The following is a 12,122-nucleotide window of genomic DNA, read 5'->3' as shown; positions in this document are numbered from 1 at the left end:
AAATAAGCTCAAGTAAACCATATCTAATTCAAAATTGGTCAACTTCATGACCTGTTCATACCTTTATTTCCTACACTAAGAATGATGTTCCTTTTTTTTAGTAATATTCAAAACTATGATAGGGTTTTTTTTGGGTCAAGAAGATTTTGTATTTAAAAAGCATAAAAAATTCCAAACTTTAAAGTCCATTGTAAAAGTTCTATTCATTTCATTTATAGAAACCGCAGAGCAACAAGGGAGAAGAAATGAAAGCGACATTGACATATTTGATCCAGCTGTTAAACAACATTGCTTAACATTTTGCTTGAGCAAATGCATGCTTAACGTTGAGTCAAAGCCATATTAATTGCACTGTCAACTATGTATAAAAAATTTATTGTTATTCAGCAAGATACTGATACTTTATTTGTTTAAAATCTTATTATCTAAACTCATGTTCAGTCTTTCGTAATTTGAGTATAATTACATAATTTAAAGTAACCCTTTTTTTATTCACAAGATTGATATAATGGATGTTACCCAAAAAAGACTGATTTAAGGATATTTGAAAGAATTTATAAATATTTTATAAAATAATTTATAACTTTAAGATTTTTTTCAGTAATTCTTTTAGTAGTTTATTAAAATAAATTACCTTTTACTTATTACAATAATTTTATGGTCAATTATACCCTTAATTAAGTTATAATAAGAATTTATTGAATAAATATTTAATAATTTATATATTTCAAATTTACTTTTAATAAAAGTATCTTATTACTTAACATTTATTTTACCACGTGATATGAATTTAAGCTAAATATTTTTTAGTTTTATTAGCTTTAAACTTTAGAGCTAAAAAAAAGTAGCTAATAATATTAAAATTTTATTAAAAACATATTTTTTATATTTTTATAATTTTAATATAATAATTGTATTTTTTTTAATAAAATTTTTTATTTACAAATGCTTTAACTCAATTTTAAGATAAATATATTATTTGATATTACGTTTATGCCAATTCAAAATAAACACATACAAAACAGTTTAAATTTGTTTAAAATTTATTTGAAGCTTTTTTAAAATTTAAATTTACTTCTTAGACCTAAAAAATGTCAATTGTGTGTGAATGTATATATATTTTGAGCATATAATATGAATAATAATGAAAAATATAATAAATTTATAGTTGGATAGTATTAATTGATAGCCCTTAAGTTAATAATCAAAACCTTATATGAGACTATACAAAAAGTAGTTTGTCATTAATCTGACATCAATTGATTTCAATTATACATAAATGATTAAAAATAAAGATATATTACTTAAATAGTTTGTTTAAATAACTATGTGTAGAGGATTAACGATTGAGAAGCTCCATTCCTCATTTGATTGTTCAAATAAAAGGACAGAATTCAACAATAAATTAAATAAACAGAAAAGGAAAAGTAAAGCCTGAACTGTAAAGGCAAAAGCTTATTTGGTGTGATAGGCATCAATTAAGCAAGGAATTACATTTTTTTAAAAAAATATATATATATATATAACATATATGGAAAACAACTTTTATAGTTTTTACCAAAATTTTAATTTTGAATATGAAAGAAGCAATCCCTTTCAAACTTCCTATTTGAAAACTACGTGGTCCCTTTTAAATAAAGTTCAAAGTCACTTTTGTTTGGACATTGATTTTTATTCATCAACCACAAGCAGTTTCCAATCCATATTATTCGATTGGGCTTGATTTGATTTTTTATTTATTTATTTTTGCACAATCGAAGTATATGATTGACATTTAACATCGATCACCCATTTGTCTGTGATTATGTTAATATATCAGCTTAAATATACTTTAAATTATCACAATTTACTTCCTTTTTTTTTTTCATCTCTTCCTGCTCTTCATGATTATCACATCATAAAATGTTATATTATTCTTTATGAAAATGTACATAGTAAAAGCCAAACCATGCCATTGGCACGTAAATCACAGGCATAAGAATGGTAATAATAGACTAATCAAATAAACAACCAACCAAACAATCCTAAAAAAATTGTAACAAAAAAAAATCCTAAAAAATGAACCATTTTCCCTTTTTTGTCTTTAATTTATTAGAAAAAAAAAAAGAATCAAAATTCAAACTCGATCTTATCCAGCACCGCCGCTACAGATCCCGGTGAGCGAAACCGGAAATCTCCCACAAAGACTCCCCGCCGTCGATGCTCCGTCGTCGACAACCGCCGGCGGAAGAACCCTCCCGTCGGCAAACAACGCCCGTCCATGGTTCCTCTGCGGATCCATCACCATTCCTTCAAGCTCCGCCGCCGTGCCGTAAAACGCGCCGTCGCCGAACCGCCGCTCCACCGCGAGAAACTCACCCAGCGAAGCGGGCCTCGCATCGCCATCCCTACACAACCGCCACCACTTCCTCCGCCGCTCCGCCACCACGATCACCGTGTTGGCCTTCTTCTTGGACTTGGCAGTCCTCTCAGAGCCACCCACGGCTACGGAGGCGGCCGCGGAATGTGGGTCCTGGTTCTGAGATGGCGCTCTGAAAGCAATGGCTGGGAAGCTCACACCCATGAGAGTACCCAGTGTGGTGCTTCTATCATGGAAGAATGATCCCGTGGACTATCAAAAACCCAAAAAAAAAAAAAAATCTAATTAATTCATAAAAAGATGAAACTTTAAGAAATTTGAGAATTGGGTTTGGTTTTGGTGATACCTCGGTGTCAAGATCAGAGGAGGAAATGGATGAGTTGGTGGGTGAAGATGGTGGTGGCACCAATTCAGTAGCTGGATCTAGCATTGTTGTGTGTGTGGGAACTTCGGAATTAGGAAGGAAGCAAAATTTGTTGGGTTGTGGAGTTGTGTGAAAAAAAATATAGTTGCTTATTAATAGTGGTTCTATATTGAGTTTGTGGTTTGTGCTGTGATTACAGTTTGTGACTACAAATGATAGAAAAAAGAGGACAGAAAGGGAGAGAAGGGCTCAAAGACGATTGTGTTTGAAATTGAAATGATTGTTGCTACTTGCGACCCAGCTGGTTTATGCCCTTAAAATCCTATGGTTTTGAATTACCCAAATTAGATGAGAATAAAAAAATATAGAAATCAAATAGATTGAATGAAGTATAAATAGTTTTAAAAAATAGTTTAGAATTTTATGCATTATTCTAATTTATGAAATAAATTATTATTTACAAATAATTTATTAAATAAGTGCTTAATTAAACACTATTTTCAAATACATTCTTAATCTCATTATAAAACTAAATTATTATAAAAAAATATTCTATCACCTTTTTTATATAAATAAAATATATTTATTATTGTATTACAAAACAACTAAACAATATTATATCAATTTTATTTTATATTATTTCACTTAATTAAGCCCTGAAAAGTCTATCATCTTTTGAAGAAGGACAAAATTAAGGCACAGTAATAGGTGATGTTGTTTTCAAATTAAAGTTTATACTTTATTTCAGTATTGTTTTTTCGTAATAACTAAAATTGATAATAATTATTGAAATAAAATATTAATTTCAACGGGAGAACAGTAATAATATTTGTTGTATCTAAGTTTTTATTTCAATAAATGTCGTGTAGGAAGTCTTGGTCTTTTTAATTTAATATTTATCACTGTGACCGTCAATCAATGGGAGCCAGAGTCATTTTTTGAACTTTTGAAATCCTTATTTTAAGAAAGAAGAGAACAAGGTAAAATGGATTAAATCACTCATACATACATACATATATGATTAATTTTAAAAAGTTATGCGATTTTTAAAGTATTATATCATTTTTATGTTTTAATTGTAATTATTTATGATAAAATTTAATAGTTAAATTTTTTATTTAATATTTTTTATGTGTGCATAAAAATTAAGTTACTCTAGTAAATAATTTTTTACTTAATAAACATTTTGGTCACCGTAAATTCTTGCATTTTGAATTTTAGTTTTTCTCTTTGCTTTCAGTCCATTTTTTTTCTCACTTTTTTGTTTAAAATCCTTGTCTATTGTATTTAAACCCCACTTTTTTGGTATTTTATTTTTAATCCCTTGATTCTCTATAGTATGTAATAGTAAAAAGGAACTAAAAAACGTAAAAGCCAAAACTGAAAAAATTTACAAGGACCCAAAAGTTATTGGCTATAAATTTATATATTTACAAACGTATGGTTTATTTAAAATTTAATATACAAAATAACTAACATATATTAGTATTACATTACTCACCAATTATCTTATAAGCTTTGATTCGTTTTCTTTTAAAAATCATTTGTTTACTCATTCTCCTCTCCACGTTAGTTCAATATGTTTATTTGATTTTCTTTCTTAATTTGTTTATAAACTCAAATTTTAATTATTCAAATAACAGATAACTTTTACTTGATTTATCAGGAAAAACAATGGTAATGATGAAACTTACCCAAACTAATGGTGATCGCTTCCTTCTCATTCCACAGCTTACTCCTCCTTCCTTTGTCGCTCAACTTTTTAGATTCTTGTGGGTTAAATTTGATTAAAGATGGAAGATAAGTCAAATTACACTGGTAAGATGCCTGAGAATTGTCGGGAAATGATGGTTAACTTCCTTTTCTTTTTCTCTTTCTATATAATAGAATTTCCTTTTCTTTTAACTATTGATCAGAATAGTTAAATGCAATAAGTGATAATTGTGTGATGGAAAGGAAAACATTCGTCATTCAATTGACTCGTTCACTTGTTCCTCATTCCTCTCTCTCACTATTAAATCCATATCCTTTTATATCATGAAGATTAACCAAATGCAGTAATTGAAAGAATTAGATCTTGTCATCGTTGAACTGTCGACCATGATGATGATGCCATGATTTTATTTTTCCAGCCATTAGTATTTTTTTTATGCAAGATAATTTTACTCAAAAAAGTTAATTAGTTCAAAAAAATATTTAAAAGACTAAAATTATAGGAATAAAAAGCTCAATCAAGCCTACGTTTTAACATTCATAAATTAATGTTTGTTATAACATGGAAATATAAACTGGATTTTGTCTCAAAGTTTTCAATCTCCTTTGTTTTAAAAATAAAGTGAGCTACCAAATTGAATTTAAGGCAAAGTTAAGTGGAATTTGTGGCATAATGTAATGGGTGAACCGAACAAACATGTGTTGTGTTGTGAGCCTTATCAGCTGTTGGAAGCAAGCAAGAGGTGCCTCCAATCTTAACGTTCTCTGTCTCTCTCACCACTATCCAAAACGACAACACACCCCTTTGGCGTTTAACTAGAATAACTCCCAACAGTTCTAAATTTGATTAACACTAGAATCAGTATGAAAACAAAACAGCCGCAGCCACAGGAACATGGCATCTAGATTACGAAAGAATTAAATACACAAGGTTCTGAGGCCTACCACTGCACATCACCCTTTAAATACTCCTCACACACACACACTTCTTGGTGTAGTAATTTCGACTATACTCGTGGGTTTGTGGGTCATCTTTTACTTTACAATTCATTTTAGCTTGCAAATTCACGTGAAAAGTTTCAGTGCAAGGAGCACTCATTCATTTTGAACAAAAAGTTCATTATTTTAGAGGGCAAGGAAAGGTCTTCTTCATTAAAATTGATTAGTGATAATTAACATCTTAAAAATGTATTGGATCCTTTCACTTGAAGACTTTATCCTACGTTTGTTTCTGAGATTTTAGTGTATGAAAAAAAAAAAAAACTGTCTTAAGAAACTTCCACGTTAACTCTGCAGTTTGCACTGTATCTTAAACAAGTGAAAAGAAAATAAAAGAAAAAAGAAAAGTAAGGGGGAAAAAATTAAAATTGTTTAGATATATTGTTTGAATCAATTGAAAATGAAGAAGAAAATGATAATTAATTTTATATTCACTGTTTGGTAATTTAATGACATTAATTAGTAATATTTTTTTTTATCCATGGTTGCTAATATTTAAACAAGACATTATTCATTTAATTAATTTGATTTGAACTAAGTAACAGTGTCATAATTAACAAAAATTAGTAGAGAAGTATCTAATAAATTTTATTAAACAGTTCCAGTCACTCAAATAATAAATATTATACAGTTTTTTTTAATTATATTAAACACTTCTATTTTTATTTCCTTAAGCATTGGTCAACATTTTGTGAAATTCACTAGTATAACTATTCTTGATATCTGGAACTACTGCATGTTGAAAAATATTCTCCACTAAATATACCTCTATTAACTAAAAATATTATATTATGACAAAACCTCGACCATGACATTTCCATATCAGCCAAGAATGTCATGAACATGTCTCGAAAGCAACATATAGAATTAATATAGTCGATTGATACAATGATATTTATCGAGGTCCACTAATATGGCTGATAAAGCAGCAAGTAGGTCATCTTGTCTTGGACCGATTCAAAGTTCTAAATCCCACAAGCGAAAATAGAATTTTACAACGCATAAGTTAAGACCCCTAAGAACTGAGTTGAAGAAACCTCTGTGCCATTGGATGCTTGGCTTCAGAGAGTTTATCAGGCTTGAGAACTTCAACAATTTCACCATCAACAAGCAAACAGACTATGTCAGCAATCCTCTGGATTTGTTTGATGCTATGAGAGACCATGATCACTGTTATGCTCCGATTCTTGTTCAGCTTCATCAGGGCATCCTCTATGTTTTCCGTGGATATTGGATCCAACGCACTAGTTGGCTCATCCAGCAGCAAAACCTTAAAAAAAAAAGTTCCAAATAAAAAACATAAATACAAACACAAACTATATATATATATACACTACAGTGTTGTTGTTACCTCTGGTGAATTAGCTAAGGTCCTGGCAAGTGCTACTCTTTGAGCTTGACCCACAGAGAGTTCAGCCCCGGATTTATCCATGAAAGAAGCATCTAGGTCCGCCATTATCAGCAACTTGCGCACCTCATCATCGGTTAGCTTTTTCCCTCTCAGTTGTGGTCCATATCTCACATTGTCTGCAACCGTGCCTGAATAAGAGATACCCTCCCACGTTAGTGCCACGTTCAATTCAAAACAAAAACGAAAAACTCAGAAGAATTCTAAATTTCTTCCAAATCGTAGGGTCTAATTAAGATTACTGAGTTGAAAGAAAAGGGTGTATGAAAATGAATAAAAGTTGTGACCTTCGAAGAGAGCAGGGAGCTGAAAGAGCATCCCAACCTTACGACGGAGGGAGAGAACGTCGTGATCGCAGATGTCGGCGCCGTCGAGGAAGACGGAGGAGGAGGGTGGCTCCCAGAGACGGTTCAAGGCCCTTAACAGCGTTGACTTGCCGCTTCCACTGGGACCTATGACACCCACGATGACACCTTTGGGGATGTCAACGTTAATGCCTTTGAGAATGAGAACACCATCATCAGAAACTCTGGTCAGATTTCTTATCTTGAATTTGGGCTTTGCGAGGTCCGTGCCATTTCCATTGGCGTAGCCATCCACATCCAATAAGTGCTCTGTGCAATCATCTGTCAAAAACAACAAACCAGTGAGTGAGGGTAAGTTGAAATGAAATGAAATGAAGAATTGGGTTCTAAGGTGAAGATGTTTGTGATTGAATGGTTGAAGGTTTACCTAAGGGAGAAGACATAGTTTGATGTGAGGCAGAGAGAATGAGAATGAGAATAAAAAGGATGAGATGGCATATGAATGAATGAATTGGTGAGAGCAGAAACAACCTGCCCCGGTCAAGCCAGATTCTAACCCCCACTTCAACACTAGATGAGTTCTCCCCTGCATCTGCAACACTCATTCTTTTATTGTTATTTTAATATTGCTCAAATATAGATTTTGTTTTTATTTACATATTTTTATTGCAACAGCAACTTTATCTGATGTTTTTAAGATAGTTAACTGTTTAAAAACACTAATTTAAATATACCACCTTTGAATAAATTACCATAAAATATTTTTTATTAATATAATTGCTTATATGTTATGAAGGTCCAAGTCCAAGAAGTAATTGGGCTAGCCCAAAAGGTAAGACTTAAGATGATGAATTTCTTGAAAAAAAGAAAAAGATGATGAGTTAAGTATGCTGAGTTGGCAGGTTCCTAGTGGTGAAAGGGGCAGAAGAAACGTGGCAATGACAAGGCAGCAATAAGAACATGATTGTAATTCCAGAAATGCCCCTGCGTTTTGCATCCTCTCCCAAATCGTTTTGCGCACTGAGATTGTAACCCTTACGACACAGTAATAACAAACAATGCAGAACGCGAAGCTCTTCTTCCTCTCTTTCTCTCTCCTCACTCTCTCTCTCTCCGTCGCCGCACGCCCCTTCGTCCTCGTTCTCTCTCAAGAAGACTTCAAAGACGACGCTCCCTCCGATCCCGATTCTGCCGCCGAGTGGGACGAGTTCGGCGACTCTGACACCCACAAATCCGAAGACGACCTCGACCCTGGCTCATGGCGCCCAATCTTCGAACCTTCCTCCGGAGACCCCCAACCGTTATCAGAATCCGAGGCCATGTATTACTCCGCCGTCGAGAAGCTATTGTCCGCCGACGCCACCGTCATCGAGGAAGGCGCCGGGGAGATCGAAACTGCTGCTGAATCTGGCTACCCGCCCGCGCAATCGGTGTTAGGGTTTTTGTGGGGAATGGGGCTTTTGAGAGAGAGAAGCAAGGGAAAGGCCTTTCTCTACCACCATTTCGCCGCTGAAGGTGGCAATATGCAGTCGAAGATGGCTTTGGCTTATACGTACACGCGCCAAGATGTGAGTGAGTTCGATGTTTTTCTTCTTTTCCCGTTTATGGTTTCTCTTTACTGTAACTAGATCTGCGAATGTGGAATCGTGAAATTGGACCGTTGATGTTGGTGGCAGATGTTTGAAAAAGCTGTTAAACTCTATGCTGAATTGGCTGAAGTTGCGGTGAATAGTTTTTTGATTTCGAAAGATTCGCCGGTTATTGAACCCGTTAGGCTTCACAATGGAGCTGAGGAGAACAAGGAAGCGCTTAGAAAATCCAAGGGGGAAGAGGATGATGACTTTCAGATACTGGAGTATCAGGCACAGAAAGGGAATGCTGCTGCCATGTATAAAGTTGGTCTCTTTTATTATTTTGGATTGAGGGGATTGAGGCGTGATCATTCGAAGGCGCTCTCTTGGTTTTTGAAGGCTGTGGAGAAGGGAGAGCCGCGCTCTATGGAGCTTCTTGGAGAGATCTATGCTAGGGGAGCTGGTGTTGAAAGAAACTACACCAAAGCCTTTGAGTGGCTCACGCTTGCTTCTAGACACCGCTTGTATTCTGCTTATAATGGGATGGGCTATTTGTATGTCAAAGGCTATGGCGTCGACAAGAAGAATTACACTAAAGTAAGATTGTGTTTATTTGTCATTGTTGGGCTACCCTGTGTGTGGGAGTATGTGTTTGTGATTTTATGTAGGTTTATGTTTACTTACGATAATATCTTTTATGAATTACAGGCTAAAGAGTATTTTGAAAAGGCTGCTGACAATGAAGAGGTTGGCGGACACTATAACCTGGGTGTCATGTATCTCAAGGGGATTGGAGTGAAAAGAGATGTTAAGTTGGCATGTACGTACTTTGTGGTGGCTGCCAACCATGGTCAACCAAAGGCATTCTACCAGCTGGCTAAGATTTTCCATATTGGTGTTGGGTTCAAGAAGAATATTCCCTTGGTATGTTGATTCATTCATTATTTACTTCTCTGTTTTATTGAGTGCTGTGAAAACCATCGGTTAATGTTTGCAAGAGCCTGATGTCTATATGATTCTCTAATGTTAATTTTAATATAATGTATTTCAGAATGTGTAAAAGATATATTTAATGGAAAATTTCCTATTGTCAGTGTATTCCTATCAAATAATGTTTATGATTACTGCAATTTTGTGCTGAATTGCTGATGATCCTATTATTTGTTGTGCTACCCTGGAACTGGTAGATCTGTGTGGTTCATTAGTCTACTAGTATAAAAAATTGAACCTGACATAATTATTTTTCAATGTTAGTATGTTACTGAATCCTGTTTTGATATGTTGTGGAATTGATTATTGTAATATGGTTATGTTATGTTCTATTTATTGTTCAAGATTGTGCCTGTATTACATACCAATGAAAAGGACTTGTACTACTTTCTTAGATAATAGTTTTTTAAACTGTCTAAACTAAGAATTCAATGTTTGAGTGCATGAGGATTTTCTTCCTTATCCTTTTTCTTTTAATTCTTACTTGGCTCACCCATTATATTTATTGGTTAGTGTAATATTTCAAATATTTGAAATTTTGTTCTACTTAGTTCTTGCAAGTTCTGTGTGAGTGGTGCATATCATCACATAACTGATAAGCTACAGGTAGTTTTTACTTTGCTTGTGTTCTTGAATACATCCCCTATATGTTATACAACAATGCCTCATGTTTTTATTTCAGGTGATACCATTTTAGATTCCATGTATAATTCATTAGAATAAAGCACAATGACTATTACGGAAACTTGATTTTTGAGTACTAGTCTAGAATTAAGTTCATGAAAAGTCTCTGCTGTCAAATTTATTTGCTAACTTTTAATTTTTGTGGTCTTAGGCTACTGCATTGTACAAACTAGTTGCAGAGCGGGGTCCATGGAGTTCTTTGTCTAGATGGGCTCTAGAATCATACTTAAAAGGTGATGTTGGCAAGGCATTTATGCTCTATTCAAGAATGGCTGAGATGGGCTATGAGGTGGCACAAAGTAATGCTGCTTGGATTCTTGACAAATATGGGGAACGAAGCATGTGCATGGGTGAATCTGGATTTTGCACTGATGCAGAAAGGCATCAGCGGGCACATTCTCTGTGGTGGCAAGCCTCTGAGCAGGGTAATGAACATGCTGCTTTACTCATTGGAGATGCGTATTACTATGGTCGGGTATGTGGTTTTGGGATGAATTAGGCATGTGCATGCTGTGAATTCAATTTAGGCCATTGTGCTCTCTTTCCCTACATCTTTTAACTTTCTTATGTTTTCCTTTTTCCTTCTGTCAGGGTACTGCCAGGGATTATGATCGAGCTGCTGAGGCCTACATGCATGCAAAATCACAATTCAATGCACAAGCCATGTTCAATCTTGGCTACATGCATGAGCATGGCCAAGGACTTCCATTTGATTTTCATCTAGCAAAGCGTTACTATGATGAGGCTTTAGAGCATGATCCTGCAGCGAAGTTGCCAGTTACACTTGCTCTTACAAGCTTGTGGGTTCGTAAGAACTATGCAGACAGTTTCTTGGTGAGTTTCTTTGGTATGCCTGCTGCAATACTGCATAGTTACAATCAATGAATGGAACTATGTTAATTCACTGAAAGAGAATGAAATGTTAATTTTCTTACCCTTCAGGAGCCTCATTAGTGTCATTATCTTAAACTTGTGATCTGTAACTGTGTTTCTTCAATTTTTTTCCATAATATTTCAGATTTTCCATTGTTCTTTAGTCCAGACCCTGATGGCAGTGTGCTTATTGTTTCTATTAGGTTCATATGATTGATTCATTGCCAGAAGTCTATCCTAAATTGGAAGCTTGGGTGGAGAATGTGCTTTTGGAGGAAGGAAATGCTACAATTCTCACTCTCTTTGCATGCCTGCTAACTGTGCTCTATCTCCGTGAGAGGCAGCGCAGGCAAGCTGCTGTTGTAGCTGCAGAGGGGGCCCAGCCAAATCGCCCTAACGAACTAGGCGTTCCCGCACCCATGTAGTTCATGGCACCGCTAGTTTTCACAAGGTACAAGAAGACTCTCGATGGTGTCGATGTCATGTGCTATATATTTTACAAGGTGTCAGGTTTTCCTTCCTTTTAGGTGGAAACAGTTTTCTAGCTGTAGGCCAAATTGTACCATAGTGAAACTTATAGTGGTGGAAATAAGTGCATTTGTAGATAACTAGATATTCATTTGTAAGCTAGGAACACGCATTTCACACCTGTTCGTTTACCCCAAGAAATGAGAGCCGAAGATGCATACAGTGTTGTAAGATTTTGTATCTCTTACGGTAGACATAAGAGAACTTACTAACCAGCACAGAACCTCATTTGAGTGTTAAAGATGTTACTTTAGCCCAAATTTTTCTGCTTGCGATTGGCATGATTTCAATCACAAAAATAAATAAACGGAATAATAAATTGATCACA

At 34.5% G+C, this 12,122-nt stretch overlaps 3 protein-coding genes across 5 annotated transcripts; 1 reads left to right on the top strand and 2 right to left on the bottom strand.

Annotated features, from left to right (window-relative positions):
- Nucleotides 1–2,128: 2,128 nt before the first annotated feature.
- LOC113855825 (uncharacterized protein At3g17950) lies at nucleotides 2,129–2,858 on the bottom strand. The gene is made up of 2 exons (XM_027487455.1): nucleotides 2,706–2,858; nucleotides 2,129–2,611 (listed from the first exon to the last, which is right to left on the bottom strand). The coding sequence occupies exons 1-2, from the start codon at nucleotides 2,787–2,789 to the stop codon at nucleotides 2,129–2,131; spliced, it is 567 nt and encodes a 188-aa protein (XP_027343256.1). The 5' UTR covers nucleotides 2,790–2,858.
- A 3,145-nt stretch (nucleotides 2,859–6,003) lies between these two features.
- On the bottom strand, nucleotides 6,004–7,768 carry LOC113853641 (ABC transporter I family member 17). The gene is made up of 4 exons (XM_027484128.1): nucleotides 7,576–7,768; nucleotides 7,131–7,469; nucleotides 6,787–6,974; nucleotides 6,004–6,705 (listed from the first exon to the last, which is right to left on the bottom strand). The coding sequence occupies exons 1-4, from the start codon at nucleotides 7,751–7,753 to the stop codon at nucleotides 6,451–6,453; spliced, it is 960 nt and encodes a 319-aa protein (XP_027339929.1). The 5' UTR covers nucleotides 7,754–7,768; the 3' UTR covers nucleotides 6,004–6,450.
- On the top strand, nucleotides 6,386–12,118 carry LOC113853639 (ERAD-associated E3 ubiquitin-protein ligase component HRD3A). Of its 3 annotated transcripts, none has more exons than XM_027484126.1 (7): nucleotides 7,143–7,980; nucleotides 8,051–8,716; nucleotides 8,825–9,316; nucleotides 9,428–9,643; nucleotides 10,545–10,868; nucleotides 10,985–11,227; nucleotides 11,470–12,116. In XM_027484126.1, the coding sequence occupies exons 2-7, from the start codon at nucleotides 8,207–8,209 to the stop codon at nucleotides 11,689–11,691; spliced, it is 2,007 nt and encodes a 668-aa protein (XP_027339927.1). In that variant the 5' UTR covers nucleotides 7,143–7,980; nucleotides 8,051–8,206; the 3' UTR covers nucleotides 11,692–12,116. The 3 variants fall into 3 exon arrangements, with proteins under 3 accessions (XP_027339926.1, XP_027339927.1, XP_027339928.1); XM_027484127.1 differs by lacking the exon at nucleotides 7,143–7,980 and having other exon boundaries at nucleotides 8,087–8,716; nucleotides 8,825–9,119; nucleotides 9,249–9,316; nucleotides 11,470–12,051; XM_027484125.1 differs by having other exon boundaries at nucleotides 6,386–8,716; nucleotides 11,470–12,118.
- The last annotated feature ends 4 nt before the right edge of the window (nucleotides 12,119–12,122 follow it).

The sequence above is a fragment of the Abrus precatorius genome, unplaced genomic scaffold, assembly GCF_003935025.1.
Source record: "Abrus precatorius isolate BTA unplaced genomic scaffold, Abrus_2018 Scaffold11, whole genome shotgun sequence".
Taxonomy (NCBI): Eukaryota; Viridiplantae; Streptophyta; class Magnoliopsida; order Fabales; family Fabaceae; genus Abrus; species Abrus precatorius.
This window is presented reverse-complemented; position numbering and strand designations above follow the sequence as displayed.